We start from the raw sequence: 13,557 nt of genomic DNA on the forward strand, positions 1-13,557 counted from the left end.
TTTATATAATGGTTTTTTTAATTTTTGTAAGTTTTTTTTTTTTTGCTACCCTGTGAAGGTAGATAATTCTAGTACTATCCCCAACTTTTAAGTTAAGAAACTGAGATTTAGAAATAAAATGACTTTCTTTAGGGTCACACAGTAAGTACTAGAGCTGGGATTTGAATTCAAGTCTCACTTGACTCTAAGTCCTAGTTATTTTTCCACTATGATGTTCTGTCTCTCTGTAAAATGTAAGGGAGCCACTTCTCATCCCCAGGGTTACTGTAGTCTTGTGTAAATACTGTAATGCCCATTCATTTTAGTTAAAACTTCAGGGTTCTTGAAATCCAGGTCTTGTCCTGTTTTAGCAAATTTTTTTAGTGAATAACTTAATGAAAACAAAGTCTCCTAACATACGTAAATGACAGATGAATGATAAATGTCAGCCAGTCATCATTTCTGGAAAGGGAACCTTGTAATCCTGACAACATTCTCTTTCTTCTCAGAGTTTTGCCATGTTCTGTCCCACCCTTGGAACCAGTATGATATGTGCTTGTCTTGGCAGGGTAAGGAAAGCCAGGACTCACAAAGCAAGCCTTTGAGTCTCCTCACCGTTTGGGATTGGTCTGTGCAGTTTGAACCTAAGGCTCAGATTTTGCTCAACAATCCTCTTTATGTAGAAAAGCCAAAACTGGATAGAAGCCAGCGGAGAGCACCACATTTTAAAGTAAGATATTTACATTTCTGATTTTTCTTGTCTACCCAGCCATATATAATATCATAAAGAATTTTTCTTATAATATATATAATTGATGTTAATATGTGTTACTACTTCATATCTGGAAGCATTTATGATTGGCCAAATATAAAGGACCATGTTACGGCTATTTACATTTTGAAGATCAGGATTTGTACTGTGTTTCAGAATGACTTTGAAAAATAGTCTTTTAGCACTAAAAATGTGATTCTGCCAGGCAGTGCCAAATAAACACTTATTTAACAAGACGTCATTGTAAGTTTAAAAGTGTAATTCCTAAGATATAGTTTATCCATTGTCTTCATACGTTATTTTGGCAACAAAAATGAAATTGATTCTATTTTACTAAGTCCCTAAGTTAACCAGTTAGTAAACATTTATTAAGTACCTACCATGTGCCAGGCTCTGTGTGCAATACAGAAAGAAACGTAAGCCCCCAAGAAGCTCACAGTCCTATGTAAGCAAGAAAATGCATACAAACAAGCTATGTACAGGATCAATAGGAGGTAACTTACAGAGGAAAGGCACTAGAATTAAGAAGGATTGAGAATGCTTTCTGTAAAAGATAAGATTTTAGTTGGGACTTAAAGGAGCTGATGAGGTCACTAGTTAGAATAGAGGAGATAGAGTGTTCCACACATGAGGGACAGCCAGAGAAAATTCACAAAGCAGAGAGAAGTATCTTGTTTGTGAAATAGCCAAGGCCAATGTCACTGGATTGAAGAGTGCATATTGGAGAGACTGGAAAGATAAAAGGAGATTAAGTTGTGAAGGGCTTTGAATGACAAACAGAAAACTTTGTGTTTGATCCTGGAAGCAATAAGAAGCCTCTAGAGTTTATTAAGTAAGGGGTGATGTGACTGGACCTATACTTTAGGAAATGCATTTTAGTGGCAAAATAGTAGATGGACTGGAGTAAGATGGACTTGAGGCAGGAAGACCCACAAGTAGGGTATTGCAGTCATCCAGACATGAGGTGATGAGGACCTACACCAGAGTGGTGGCAGTATCAGAGGACATAGGTGTTGCAAGAGTAAAATCGACAGGCCTTGCCATTAGCTTGGTTGTGGGGGGAGAGACAGACAGACAGAGACAGAGAGAGGAGTCAAGATGACATCTAGGTTGTAGACATTCAGGACAGGGAGAATGGTGGTGCCAGCAGTAATCAGGAAGCTAGGAGCGGAGAAGAAAGGTTTGGGGAAAAGATAATGAATTCAGTTTGGGACATGTTGAATTTAAGATATCTTTTGACATCCAGTTCTAGATGCCTGAAAGGCAGTTAGAGATGCAAGATTGGAGGAGAGCAGAGAGTTTGGGGCAGGATAGATAGATTTGAGGATTGTCAGCATAGAGACAGTAATTACATCCATGGGAGCAGATGAGATTATCAAATAAAATAGTTCAGACGAAGAAGAGAAAGAAGGCCCAGCACAGAAGCCTCTCTAGGACACCTATGGTTAGAGGGCATGACCTGGAAGAGGATCCAAAGGAGTCTGTGGAGGAGCGGTCATATAAGTAAGAGGAGAAGCAGGAGACAGTTGTGCCTAAAATCTAGAGAAGAGATGTCAAAGTGGAGAGAGTGACCAGTAATGCCAAAGACTGCGTGGAAGTTGAGAATGAGGATGGAGAAAATGGCCATTGGATTTTGCAATTAAAGGATCATTAGAAACTTTGGAGAGAGAAGTTTCAGTGGAATGATGAAATGAGATACCAGAAGTTAAGAAGTAACAAGAGGAGAGAAAATGAAGGTGCCTCTTGTACATGGCCTTTTTTCGAGGTAGTTTAGCCACAAAGGGCAGAAGAGATATAGAATGATAGTTAATGGGGATGAAACAATGAAGTAAAGGTTTTTTCAGGAAGGGGAGATGTGGGCATGTTTGTAGATAGTTGGAAAGGAGCCATTAGACAGGGAGAGGTAGAAAATAAGTGATAGAGTAGGGATGTCAGAAGGAGCAATCTGTCGGGTGAAATATTTTGAGCAGATGTGGGGGGTTAGCCTTGGTAAGGAGTAAGGCCACCTCATCATATGAGACAGGAGTGAAGGAAGAGATGTTGGCAGAAGGTATGAGTGATAGGAGATGAGCAACAGGGAAAAGATGGAATTTACAGTGAATAGCCTCGATATTTTTCAGCAAAAGAAGAGGCAGCCTTCTCAGCTGGGAAAACCATAGGAGGCTTAAGGAGGGATGGAAAGGTTTGGAAGAGCTGCTATGGAGAGTGGAATAATGAGTTAATAAGGAAAATACATAAAATAATATTGCTTAGCAATGGTAGGGGCCCAGTTGAGGTTGTGTAACAAATTTGTGGTGGTCAGAATGGTCCATGTGATTTTCACCACCGTTGTTCAGTGTTTATGTAGGTTTTGCAAAGACAATAAATAATGGTTGTGATCCAAGGCTGAGGCTTTGCAATGAGTGAAGTGACTTGGGGCTCGGAATTCAAGGGAGGAGGACAGTGTAGAGTTGAATTGGTTCACCAAGAGGTCAAGATGAAGAAAAGAGAGGAAAGTGGCTAGTGAAGGGGAGGTAACCTGAGAAAGAACTGAGAGGCTGAGTGGGGTAGAGGTCATGGTGCAGATGAAGAGCAGAGCTTGGGAGGCAGAGGGAAAGGTGGAGAGGCAATGGAGTCAGTAACAAATGTTAAAAGATTTTCTCTTTCTTTAAACAAATTTTTATTGATAATTTTTGTTTTGATATCACTTATTTCCAAAATGTGTCTATTTTCCGAGAGCCATCCCACATAACAAAGAAAAAAAACTAAACAACAATTGAGAAAGTCTGGCATTAGCTCTAAGAAGTCCAAAGAAGCAACTGCTTTCTCATGTCTCTTTTTTGGAGCCAAGCTTATTCATGATACTTTTACTGAATTCTGTTTTGTTGTTCTTTCTCCTTCTTTGTCATAGTCTTTATGCATATTGTTTGGCTGATTCTGCTTGCTTTATTTTGCATTAGTTCATATAAGTCTTGCCAGGCTTTTCTGTATTCGTTATATTTTTTTCTAACAGCCCAGTAATAGTCCATTATATTCATGTACCAAAATTGTTTAGCCATTCCGAAGGCTATTTTCTAATTAAAGTGTCTTTAAATACCACATAGCCTTCCTCTCACTCTCTCCCCAACTCATTTCACTTTCACAATAGTATATTAGTCACTGAAACACTTGCCCCAAAGAGGAAGCAGAATCATCGATTTATAGTTAAAAAGTCATTTAAACTATAATTCACATCTATTTCTTCAGTACAGGAAATGTCTCCCAAAAGTGCCTCAGTGAAATGGAAGTCGGTGGTCACAATTCCCTTAATAAACTTGTGTTGCCATTGCTTTATCTTTTGTTGTCTGATTCTGGTAGAGCCCAAGGTGGGGGAAAGCTGGGGGCTGCGCTTGGCTCTCATGCTTGTCCTTGCTTTAGTGAAAGGAGGTTATTCAATGGCCTGTGTGAAAATGTGAATTTTTTTTTATAAGGATTAAGAGTTTGGACCAGGCTGGGCTTAGACTTGAAGATCTGAAAATGCAAACTACTCCAATGCCTTTTCAGTAATAATAACTGACACATACTTTAAAATTTGCAAAATGCTTTCCATATATTATCTCATTTGAGGCTCCCAATAATTAAGAGGAATGGGGAGAGAGGGTGTAAGTTTTATAGATGGTGTTACCTCTCTTTTACACTTGAGGAAATCAAGGCTCAGAGGGTATGACTGGCCCAGGATCACACAGCTGGTACCTGTGTGAGGCAGGTTTCAACCCCAGGTCTTCCTGACTCCAAGTTCAGTGTTTCATTCACATTCAATCAACAAGCATCTGTTAAGCACCCATTATTTGCCAGGCCTTTCAAAGGATCTTATAGACTGAACATGGTACTTATACTTCTGTGGTTTTAGACTCTTGCCCCCCCATATTGGATCTGAAGACAGTCCATCTTTGGAAGTGAAATACACAAAATGCTGTTAACTGAGTCATTTTGGTATTTTTCCAGAAATCAGTTGTTCCTTAGTGCGTTACGCCCCCTAGTGGCTTCACATAGATACATCTTGTCATGGCTGCCTTGGAACCATAGTATTTTAGAATGTGGGAACTAGGACAGTCCTCAGAAATGATCTAGTCTGACCCCCTCATTTTACAGATGAGGAAGATGTGACCAGATTTTAGCTCACAATTCCACTCAGATCTAATTTTTCTGACTTCTCCAGTCTTGTGAGTGTCAAGTGTCTTAACACCCTTAGAATTTGAATAGAGGGAAAGTTTGAGCAAATAATAATTTTCAAGTTGTATAGAGCAAAGGAATCGGCCATAGGATCCTAAGGCATTTAAATAAACACGGAAGTGTGGAATCTAGAGTGGGAAGGGGTTTTAGAGATCATTTTGTCCAAGTCCCTCATTTTATAGATGAGAAAACTGAGGCCTAGATATAGTTAGTTGTCCTAGGGCATGTTCTGTCCTGCATTCCTTCTCTCACTCCGTGGGTGTCCCATTATACCACGTGCCCTGAGATGATCACTGAGTCTTCAAGTTGTAGGGGACCTCACAGGAGATCTTGTCTAAACTGTGCTCAGACAGGAATCCCTTCTTCAGTATACCTGATTGGTGGTCATTGAACTTTTGCTTCAGAACATCTAGTGAAGGGAAGCTCCCCGCTCTTGAGGCAGCTTCTGGGTAAGGCTAATTGTGGTTGAGAGTTTTTTCTTCTTTCTGTCTAGCCTAAAGTGACCTCTTCATGATTTCAGCCCATTGATCTTTTTTCTTTCCCCTAGGGTTGAGTGAAAGTCTAATCCCTCTTTCATTGACAGCCTTTTAAATGATAGTAGCTATCTCATCTCCCTTATTCTCCCCCAATTCTCCACTTAAATCATTAGACTGTAGAATCATAGACTTTGAGAAGGGAGGGACCTCAGAGTATCACCAACCCCTTCGGTTTTCAGATAAAGAAACTCAGGCCAAAGGGGTTAAGAAACTTGCCCTAGGCCACAGAGCTGGGAAGTCCTGGGATTCCAAATTCAATATCACATGACATGATTGTTTTCCATATGAGTCACAGTCCTATATTATCAATATCCTTCCCAAAATGTGGTGACTAGAACTGAACAAGTACTGCAGATATGGTCCTAAGATCCCCTTTTCTTCCCCTTCCCCCACATATATATATATATCCCCTTTTTGTTTTTTAAACAGGGTATAGGCAGTCCCTGCGCAGGCCCTGGCAGGGACTTTCAGTTAGTTGCAGATAAACAATTTAGAGTTCCTTGGTCTATTTTAAAGATTTTCATATAAAATTATTATCAGTTAATTTAGGGCATTGTGTAGGTACTTACTTAATCTGAATTGCAATTTTGAACTGGGACCTGGCTTCTTTTAGCTTATCCCCATGAAAATTCCACTTGCTAAAGAACTGCTCTGTCTACATAGGGGAGGAGTAAGAGGGAATCACTCTAGGTGTTGGGGATCCCTGTACCCTCTCTCCTGCCATCCCAGACACCTGACTCAACACTGGCTTTCCACTTTCCCAGCTCTGACTTGCCAGGAGTATTGTTTGCTTTGGCTTAGTGCAAGAGGGTGATGTTATTTACCAAATCAAGTCAAACCCCCTTTCTGTGCCGCCCTAATCTACCTTTTTTCCCCCATCTCTCCACATGGATTGCATCTAATCCTGTTTTTATATAAGTAAACAATATGGTATAACTTCTCCGTGCTGTTATTTTTTAGTAATTTTTAGCTATAAATGGCAAATTGATGTTTCTTAAAACAGGCTTCTGCCGTATTACTTTTTGTATTCAACTGCATCAAGTAGCTGTGTTGTTTATTAAACAAAAGTATTTGTGTCTCTCTTAAAGCATCAGCGCCAGCTTTCTCTTCCACTTACCCAAACTAAATCATCTCCCAAAAGAGGATTTTTCAGGGAAGAAACAGACCACTTAATCAAAAACCTCCTGGGCAAGAGAATTAGCAAACTAATTAATTCTTCTGATGAACTTCACGACAGTTTTCGAGAATTCTATGATAGCTGGCACAGCAAAACTGTTGACTATCATGGACTGTTGCTTCCTCACATAGAGGGTCCAGAAATCAAAGTCTGGGCCCAGCGCTGCCTGCGTTGGATTCCAGAAGCCCAGATCCTAGGAGGTGGCCCTGTGGCCACTATGAGCAAAGTGCTGGAAATGATGGAAGAAGTTCAAAGCTTACAAAAGAAAATTGATGAGAAGCGCAGCAGCGAGATGGCTCCTCCCCCGGATTTCCCTCCATTGCTAAGGAATCCCGCCCGTCTGTCCTCTTTATTTCCGTTTGCTTTGCTCCAGAGACATTCCTCCAAGCCGGTCTTGCCCACCAATAGTTGGAAGGCTTTGGGAGATGAAGAAGACTTGGCCAAACAAGAAGATGAGTTTGTCGATCTAGGAGATGTATGACTTAATTTGTTTCTTCAGTTGCTCAGAAACTGTGGAAAAGGTAGAACATTGAAGACTGTGAAGGATGTCAAACATTTTGTCTCTCGACATCAAAATCGTTCATAGTATGGCTTAATAGGGAGAGGGTTTTTGTGATTTCATCTATGTCATCGCTGGCCCAGTGGTTAGGAAAGTGGATCATTCTTGTTTTGCATTTTGTTTAACATGGTTAATGAAAGACTATGCAACTGAAACTGTCTCTAGGAGTGCTAATTATTTTGCAAGGTGTTACAACTTGACACCTGAATAAGATCATGTCCTTTTGTGTAATTTTTATAAAGCAGTGGTAAGGAAGATGTTTTCATATCTAGATTACAGCTAAAGGACTTGAACGATTATTCTTGGTCGCTTTGCTAAAATTCTTTCTGTGCCAAAATTGTTGTTACCCAGTCAATAAGAGGAGTCCATTTTCTTACCCGTGTCATTTTAAGATACCTCTCAAAATGCATTTGTATGAAAAGGATCAAAAGATTGATTTAGGGAATGGGAGGGATGTGAAGATGCTGTCGTATATGTTTAAACAAAACAGTTCGTTGTTCTCTACTTCTCAGCCATTGAAAAACTGAGAAAATTCCAGATCCTTGACTTTCTAGTCATTCCTTTTCATCCTAGATGATAAAAAGAGCAGATTTAGTAACCCATTTTCCTGTGCTAGTAGCTGTCTATCCTTCTCTATACCTCATTCCCTCATTCATTCATTTATTCATTCAACACAATGTATTAAGCACCTTCTGTGTGCCAGATGCTCTCTAAGCTGCACTTAGTAGCATTCCCACTTTATTGATGCCTTGGGGTGCTTATTTCTAGCTGCTTGCTGCTAATCCTCCTGGTCAGACTGAGGTTTTCTTCGGTGTGCTAGAGGAGCCTCCAATTCCTTCTAGAGAAGCTGAATTTTTCATCTGAGCCTCCCAGTATTTGAAGCTAACTGCTTAATGTTTCTCTTAGTGTGCACTGAGACTCTAGAACTCTGTTACTAGAGCATGGAAAACCGTAGCCTTCTGTGGCAACCCCAAAGTTGTCCTTTGAAAGTGTCTGTCCCATGTGCAGACTGATGGAATATGATCCTTTTTTGAACGTGGCTTTCACTTAGGAAAGCATTTGACCATGAAATCGAGTTGCTGAATATCTTATAGTACCTCAGTAATTTTAAAAGCCATAGAAGAAATGTGGTTTTATGCCTGACACCTCTTTTAGATCTGCTGTGTGAATAATCTATTTTTATGCAAAAAAGTACATTTTGTAAGGACCAGTTATTTTGCTCCTGATGTGACCTGTCAAATTTTACATGAGAAAGAAAAAAAAATCTCGTGTTAAGAGATTTCTAATTAATGTTTCCCTTTTGTACTTGTACATGTTTGGTATCTAATAATAGACCCTTTTGTAATTGTTAGATGTTGGAAAAGCTTTTGATTGCTCAAGGACAATGACAAAGAATGTTGAAACTGTTTGGGGAGTTTGTAACTTTGCACTGAATCACCTATATACGTACAGGAAATTATTGACTGTTCTCCCATCTCCATGTTAACTTATGAGCCAGGTTGAATCTGTTTAGATGAGAGATGTTGAGACTACGGGAGAATAGGATTAATGGGGGTGAGGGGAGGGGCACCCACAAAAAGTTCGAGTCTCAGTTGCCTTATGAGTCTTAGTAGTGAGGACAGTGTTAAGCTTTCACTAGCAATTTTTACAAGGACACTAGTTCCATAGCTTCCTTCAGTTACATGGGCCTTCTTCAACTAGCACTAACCTCTCTACACTGCTCCTCTTTCTCCCTCCCCACCCTCAAATACACTATGGAGCTAACTATTTTTGTTACCGTATTATAAAGTGAATATTTATACAGTAACCTATACAGTCCTTGGATTTTGAGTAAACCTGCATTCCAAAAATGCTTCGTGTGATGCTTTATGCTGCAGAAATCTGGGGTTAAAGTCACATGTCCGCGACTATTGTAACAGTAATTGAATGTGCATTGGAATATTTTTATATACTTTTGAAAACTGCAGTCTAGGAAAAGAAGATTAAGGTGCTGTCATTTGTAAGGTCATGACAGTTATGTATTTATATTTGAAATCATGTTTCTATAACTTGCGTCTGTGTACAAAATTCTCAAATAGGTTTATATATTGTGAAATTTTTATTAAAGATTGAAACATGGGAAGTACTTAATTGTAAAAGATGAAGTGAAACCATTTAAAACCGTGTTGAAAATGCTGCACTGCAAGTTTAGAAATGTACATTAATTGATTGTATATAATATCCTGAATTTCTCTTTATACCTCCAAGTTTTTACACTGAATACAAGCTAACTTTAATTGAATTTAAAATATGCCTGTTTTTATGTTGTTTTTTTCTCTTGATGAATAAGCTGTTGGGCAAAATCTGTATAAATTTGCTTTATATGTTACTGTATATACAATTAGAGTTTATACTTGTATCACACTGCATCACATCTGATTGCAGGAATTAAAGCACAGTTTAAAAATAATACCCTGTTTTATGTGATGCATTGTGTATTGTATCTATCACAGTGTGGGATGCTTTGAAAAAGACAAAGAAAATTGTACACATACACCAACCCCTTCATCCCCACTGAAATAGCGTTCTTATACCCTTTGTCTTTTCCCTTCTTTTTGTGACCAGAAGAGGCAGACCATTGAAGGAGGAGTCAAAAATATATGGGTTCAAATTTGAGTTCTTTTATAATATTTTTATGCAGAGGTGTGCTGGCGTTAACTCAGAGAACCAGTTGTTAAATTGTCGTTGAGAACATTTACGCCTCAAAAATTGCCAAAAGCTACAAATTAGGGTTTGATTTATTGTTTTGTTGACTGTCTGGACTTAAGAAAGGATGGAAAAAAATGTTAACAGTACAAATTAAACTTAAAAGTATATCATGGATGCATTTTTCTCCCCCAGAAAGCCAGTTGTGAAACATTTACCAGCACATTGCTCCTTGTATATAAATATGACTTTAGGCCAAGTCCCTTGACCACCATGGTTCTCATTTTTCTCATCTCTTAAAATAAATGGGCTAAAAACTAGATGGTCTCTTAGGTCCTCTGTTACTTGAAAAACAAAATCTTATTAGGAATTAACTTAGCTCACCAGCTCGCTCTCTCCCTCTTGCTTTTTGTTTCTCTTCCAAAAAAATTCCACTTGAGCATTCTATCTACTTCATTTGAGGAAATATTGATGTAAGGAAATCACATATAAAAAATGAATTTTTCCTCCATTGCTAAGTGGAAAATGATGTGCGTGTTTTTCTCATTCAGAGGAAGTTTCTTGTCTGCTATATTTCTTTAGATCCTATCCACTTTTCATTTTTATGTTTTTTTATGATGTTACCAGAAGTTGAATCTTACTTGCTGAGCATATATAACAATCTCCTGGAGTTACTGTCGGATGTTCCCACCCAGAAGGAGAGTTTGTCCCTACAGCTTTGTTTTATTGGAGATTATATTTTAGTACAGTAGTAAATAGATCTATCCCTAGGGTAAAGATAATCAAGTGAGCATCCTTAGGCTCCTTAATATTCTTGAAGGACTGTAGTAACTCATTTTATATAGTACATGCTGATTCAGGGGAGTACCATCAGTAGGGGCAGCATTACGGGGTGCCCTTTGGTAATTACTGTTCTCTTTTTTATACCTTCCCCTTTCAAGGCTTGCCTTAATATTTTAAAACAGACTTTCCCTTTCCCCTCTCCTCATGAAGTATTAGGACCTTTGTCTGGTGACAACTTGGTCAGTCATGGTTAATACCAAGCAAATATTTTGAAATTCACTTAAACTTGGTTATTCTCAGCAATATAATAATCCAAAACAGTTCCAAAGGATTCATGATGAAAAATGCTATCTTCCTCCAGAGAGAGAACTGATAGAGTCTGAATGCAGATTGAAGCCTACTTTTTACTCTTTATTTTTTTCATGGATTTTTCATTTTTAGTCTGTTTTCTTTCACAGTATGACTAATATGGAAATATGGTTTGTATGATTTCTCATGTATAACCTGTATCAAATTGCTTGCCTTTTCAGGGGAGCAGAGAAGGGAGGGAGGAAGAGAACTTTGAACTCAAAATTTAAAAAAAAAAAAGATTGTTTAAAATTATTCTTACATGTAATTGGGAAAAATATTCATTAAATAAAGATATTCACTTAAACTTTAAATGTTTCCCAGGAAACAAGATTTCTTGAGTGGATTACTTTGTTTTACCACTGTTGGTTGGATCTGAACTTTAGTAGGTTTTTTTACATTCTTTTATTTTGTTCTTAATCCTTTTTGATACAAAGATATGGGGCATATAAACACATGAATACATGTAATGTTGTACATTTTAAAAGTATTTTTAGATGTTTAATGCTGCTTGTGAAACTTTGTAGCCTTTTAATAAAAAATGAATTATCTCAAGTTAGAAAGTAGGTTGAAGTAGGATATTGGGATGATCTTTTCTCCCTGCCCTGCTGTTCCTCCCTTCCCCATTTAGAATTTTTGAGACTTGTCTATTATTTTCGCAAAAGGTTTGAGGGAAGTTCATGTTGTGTTCCACATATGAAAAAATATGAGGCAAGATGGAACTTAAAAGTGGTCTCCTCAGTTTTGATCTTTTGGAACATTCTGGCCTCTTGGCCTTGCTCCAAAGTAATCAAGAAGGATATTGAAAAACAAACAGAAAATTGCCTGTCTTTATTAAGGCCGTGGTGTGTACATGTCTGAATATGAGTTGTTGTGGTTACTAAACTCCCCAGTACCATATGAGCAGCTCGAACACAAAAAGCCCTCATCCCTGCATCTATATGGTTAGGGATGAGAGTGAATAAAAGGAGAGCCTACTCCCCTACAGCTTCCACCTAAAGGAAGAATTCTAGCTTTTTACTCTGTAGTGCTGCTAATTCACCACCTCTATATCCCCAGTTTGTTTGTTTTTTCTTTGACTGATTAAAATTTCTTCTGGTTGTAGTACTTGTCAAGTGCAAAAGAAAAAACATTCTTACCCTATGACCTGAGCCTAGATGGCTAAAGTTAAGATAGCATAAGATAACATCTCCTTTAAGGCTGTTGAGAACTTCAGGGACCCTACCTGGTTACAGGATCAAACATAAAGTATCCTGGGAGTCTTCAAATTGTTAAGAGGCTCATTAGAAGCTCAGGACTGCTATTAAACAATGCATGGTGATATTCAAGTTTGTCAACTGGTTTCTGATTCCTTGTTGCATTTCAGTAATCCAGGTTTTTGTTTTTGTTTTTTTAATGAGTGACTGAGTAAAATTCAGCATCCACTCAGGAGAAAAAGAGAATGCCCATGAATAAAACTTGAATGTCCAAACAAAATTTATTCGAGGATATTCTAGATCTAAGGCCAGAGATTGGCTGGAGATGAAAGGAGGCACTATGGTCCTCCAGATCTGCATCCATATTGTTGTGGTAATATAGCTTCCCCTATGGATTCAAGTCCCATTTCCTATATGTTAGAGATGCACCCTTTTTTTCAGGAGTTTCAGGATAATTGTTGAGGATCAAAGTATTATCTGTTGTCTTGGCTTCTTGATCTACACTTTGGAGAAGGCCTCACTTATGACTTTAATATGTATGGATACATATATGTATATATGTTTACATGCATATCTGTTAACATGTGTGTATATGTATCTACTTTCTAGTAAGCAATATCATTAATTTTCAGCTGTAAAGTTCTAAAAAGCAAACATTCTTATACACATCATAAAACAGGAACATAGAAACTACAAACCATATACTGTGAAATAAAGCATAGTAGTCATGATATAACTCCTTACAGCTGTAGAATCCAATAAAACTAACAAAAATCATCAGCCTTTCTCTGTATTGCTAACAAAACCCAAGAGGATATTTACTAATAAATGTCCAAGAGGAGGAGATAAGTAAAGAAATTCCCTTTTAAAAACAGCCAAATGCATTAAATATCTGGGGATTTACCTACCAAGATAAATAGAATTTGAAAAAAAAATAAATTCATTTGAAGTCACAAAAATAAGACTATCAAAGGTTATTATGAAAAATAGTATGAAGAAGGGTAGGGCTTTGCCCTGTCAGATCCCAAATTATATGAGGGAGGGAAGAAGAAGGTCTGTGGTTTCCTCACTGTGTGGAATTCTTGGTATGAAAACTACTTCCACTAATGTAGGCTGTCGCCTCCCCTGTAGCTTAGAGAATTCCTTCAGTCATTGAACAAATAAGCGGCCCCACCCATGGTGACATAGCTAATATTGTCAGAAATTTGAACTGAACCCAGGTCTTCCTGACTCCTTGGCCAGCCCTCTAATACCATTATACAAAGTAGTCATTATCAAAACTCTCTGGCAGTCAATCTAAAAAAAAAACAAAAAACAAAAGTGCATCAGTC

General features: G+C 38.1%; 1 protein-coding gene across 3 annotated transcripts in view; it reads left to right on the forward strand.

Moving 5' to 3' along the window:
• MTMR12 (myotubularin related protein 12) overlaps positions 1 to 9,663 on the forward strand; it is a 90,400-nt gene extending 80,737 nt beyond the window's left edge. For all 3 annotated transcript variants that reach the window (XM_072605909.1, XM_072605908.1, XM_072605910.1), the window contains 2 exons: positions 548 to 709; positions 6,567 to 9,663. In XM_072605909.1, coding sequence (XP_072462010.1) covers positions 548 to 709; positions 6,567 to 7,136 — 732 coding nt within the window. In that variant the 3' untranslated portion in view covers positions 7,137 to 9,663. The remainder of the gene's footprint in view (positions 1 to 547; positions 710 to 6,566) is intronic.
• The last annotated feature ends 3,894 nt before the right edge of the window (positions 9,664 to 13,557 follow it).

This window comes from Notamacropus eugenii, chromosome 4, assembly GCF_028372415.1.
Source record: "Notamacropus eugenii isolate mMacEug1 chromosome 4, mMacEug1.pri_v2, whole genome shotgun sequence".
NCBI classification, from domain to species: Eukaryota; Metazoa; Chordata; class Mammalia; order Diprotodontia; family Macropodidae; genus Notamacropus; species Notamacropus eugenii.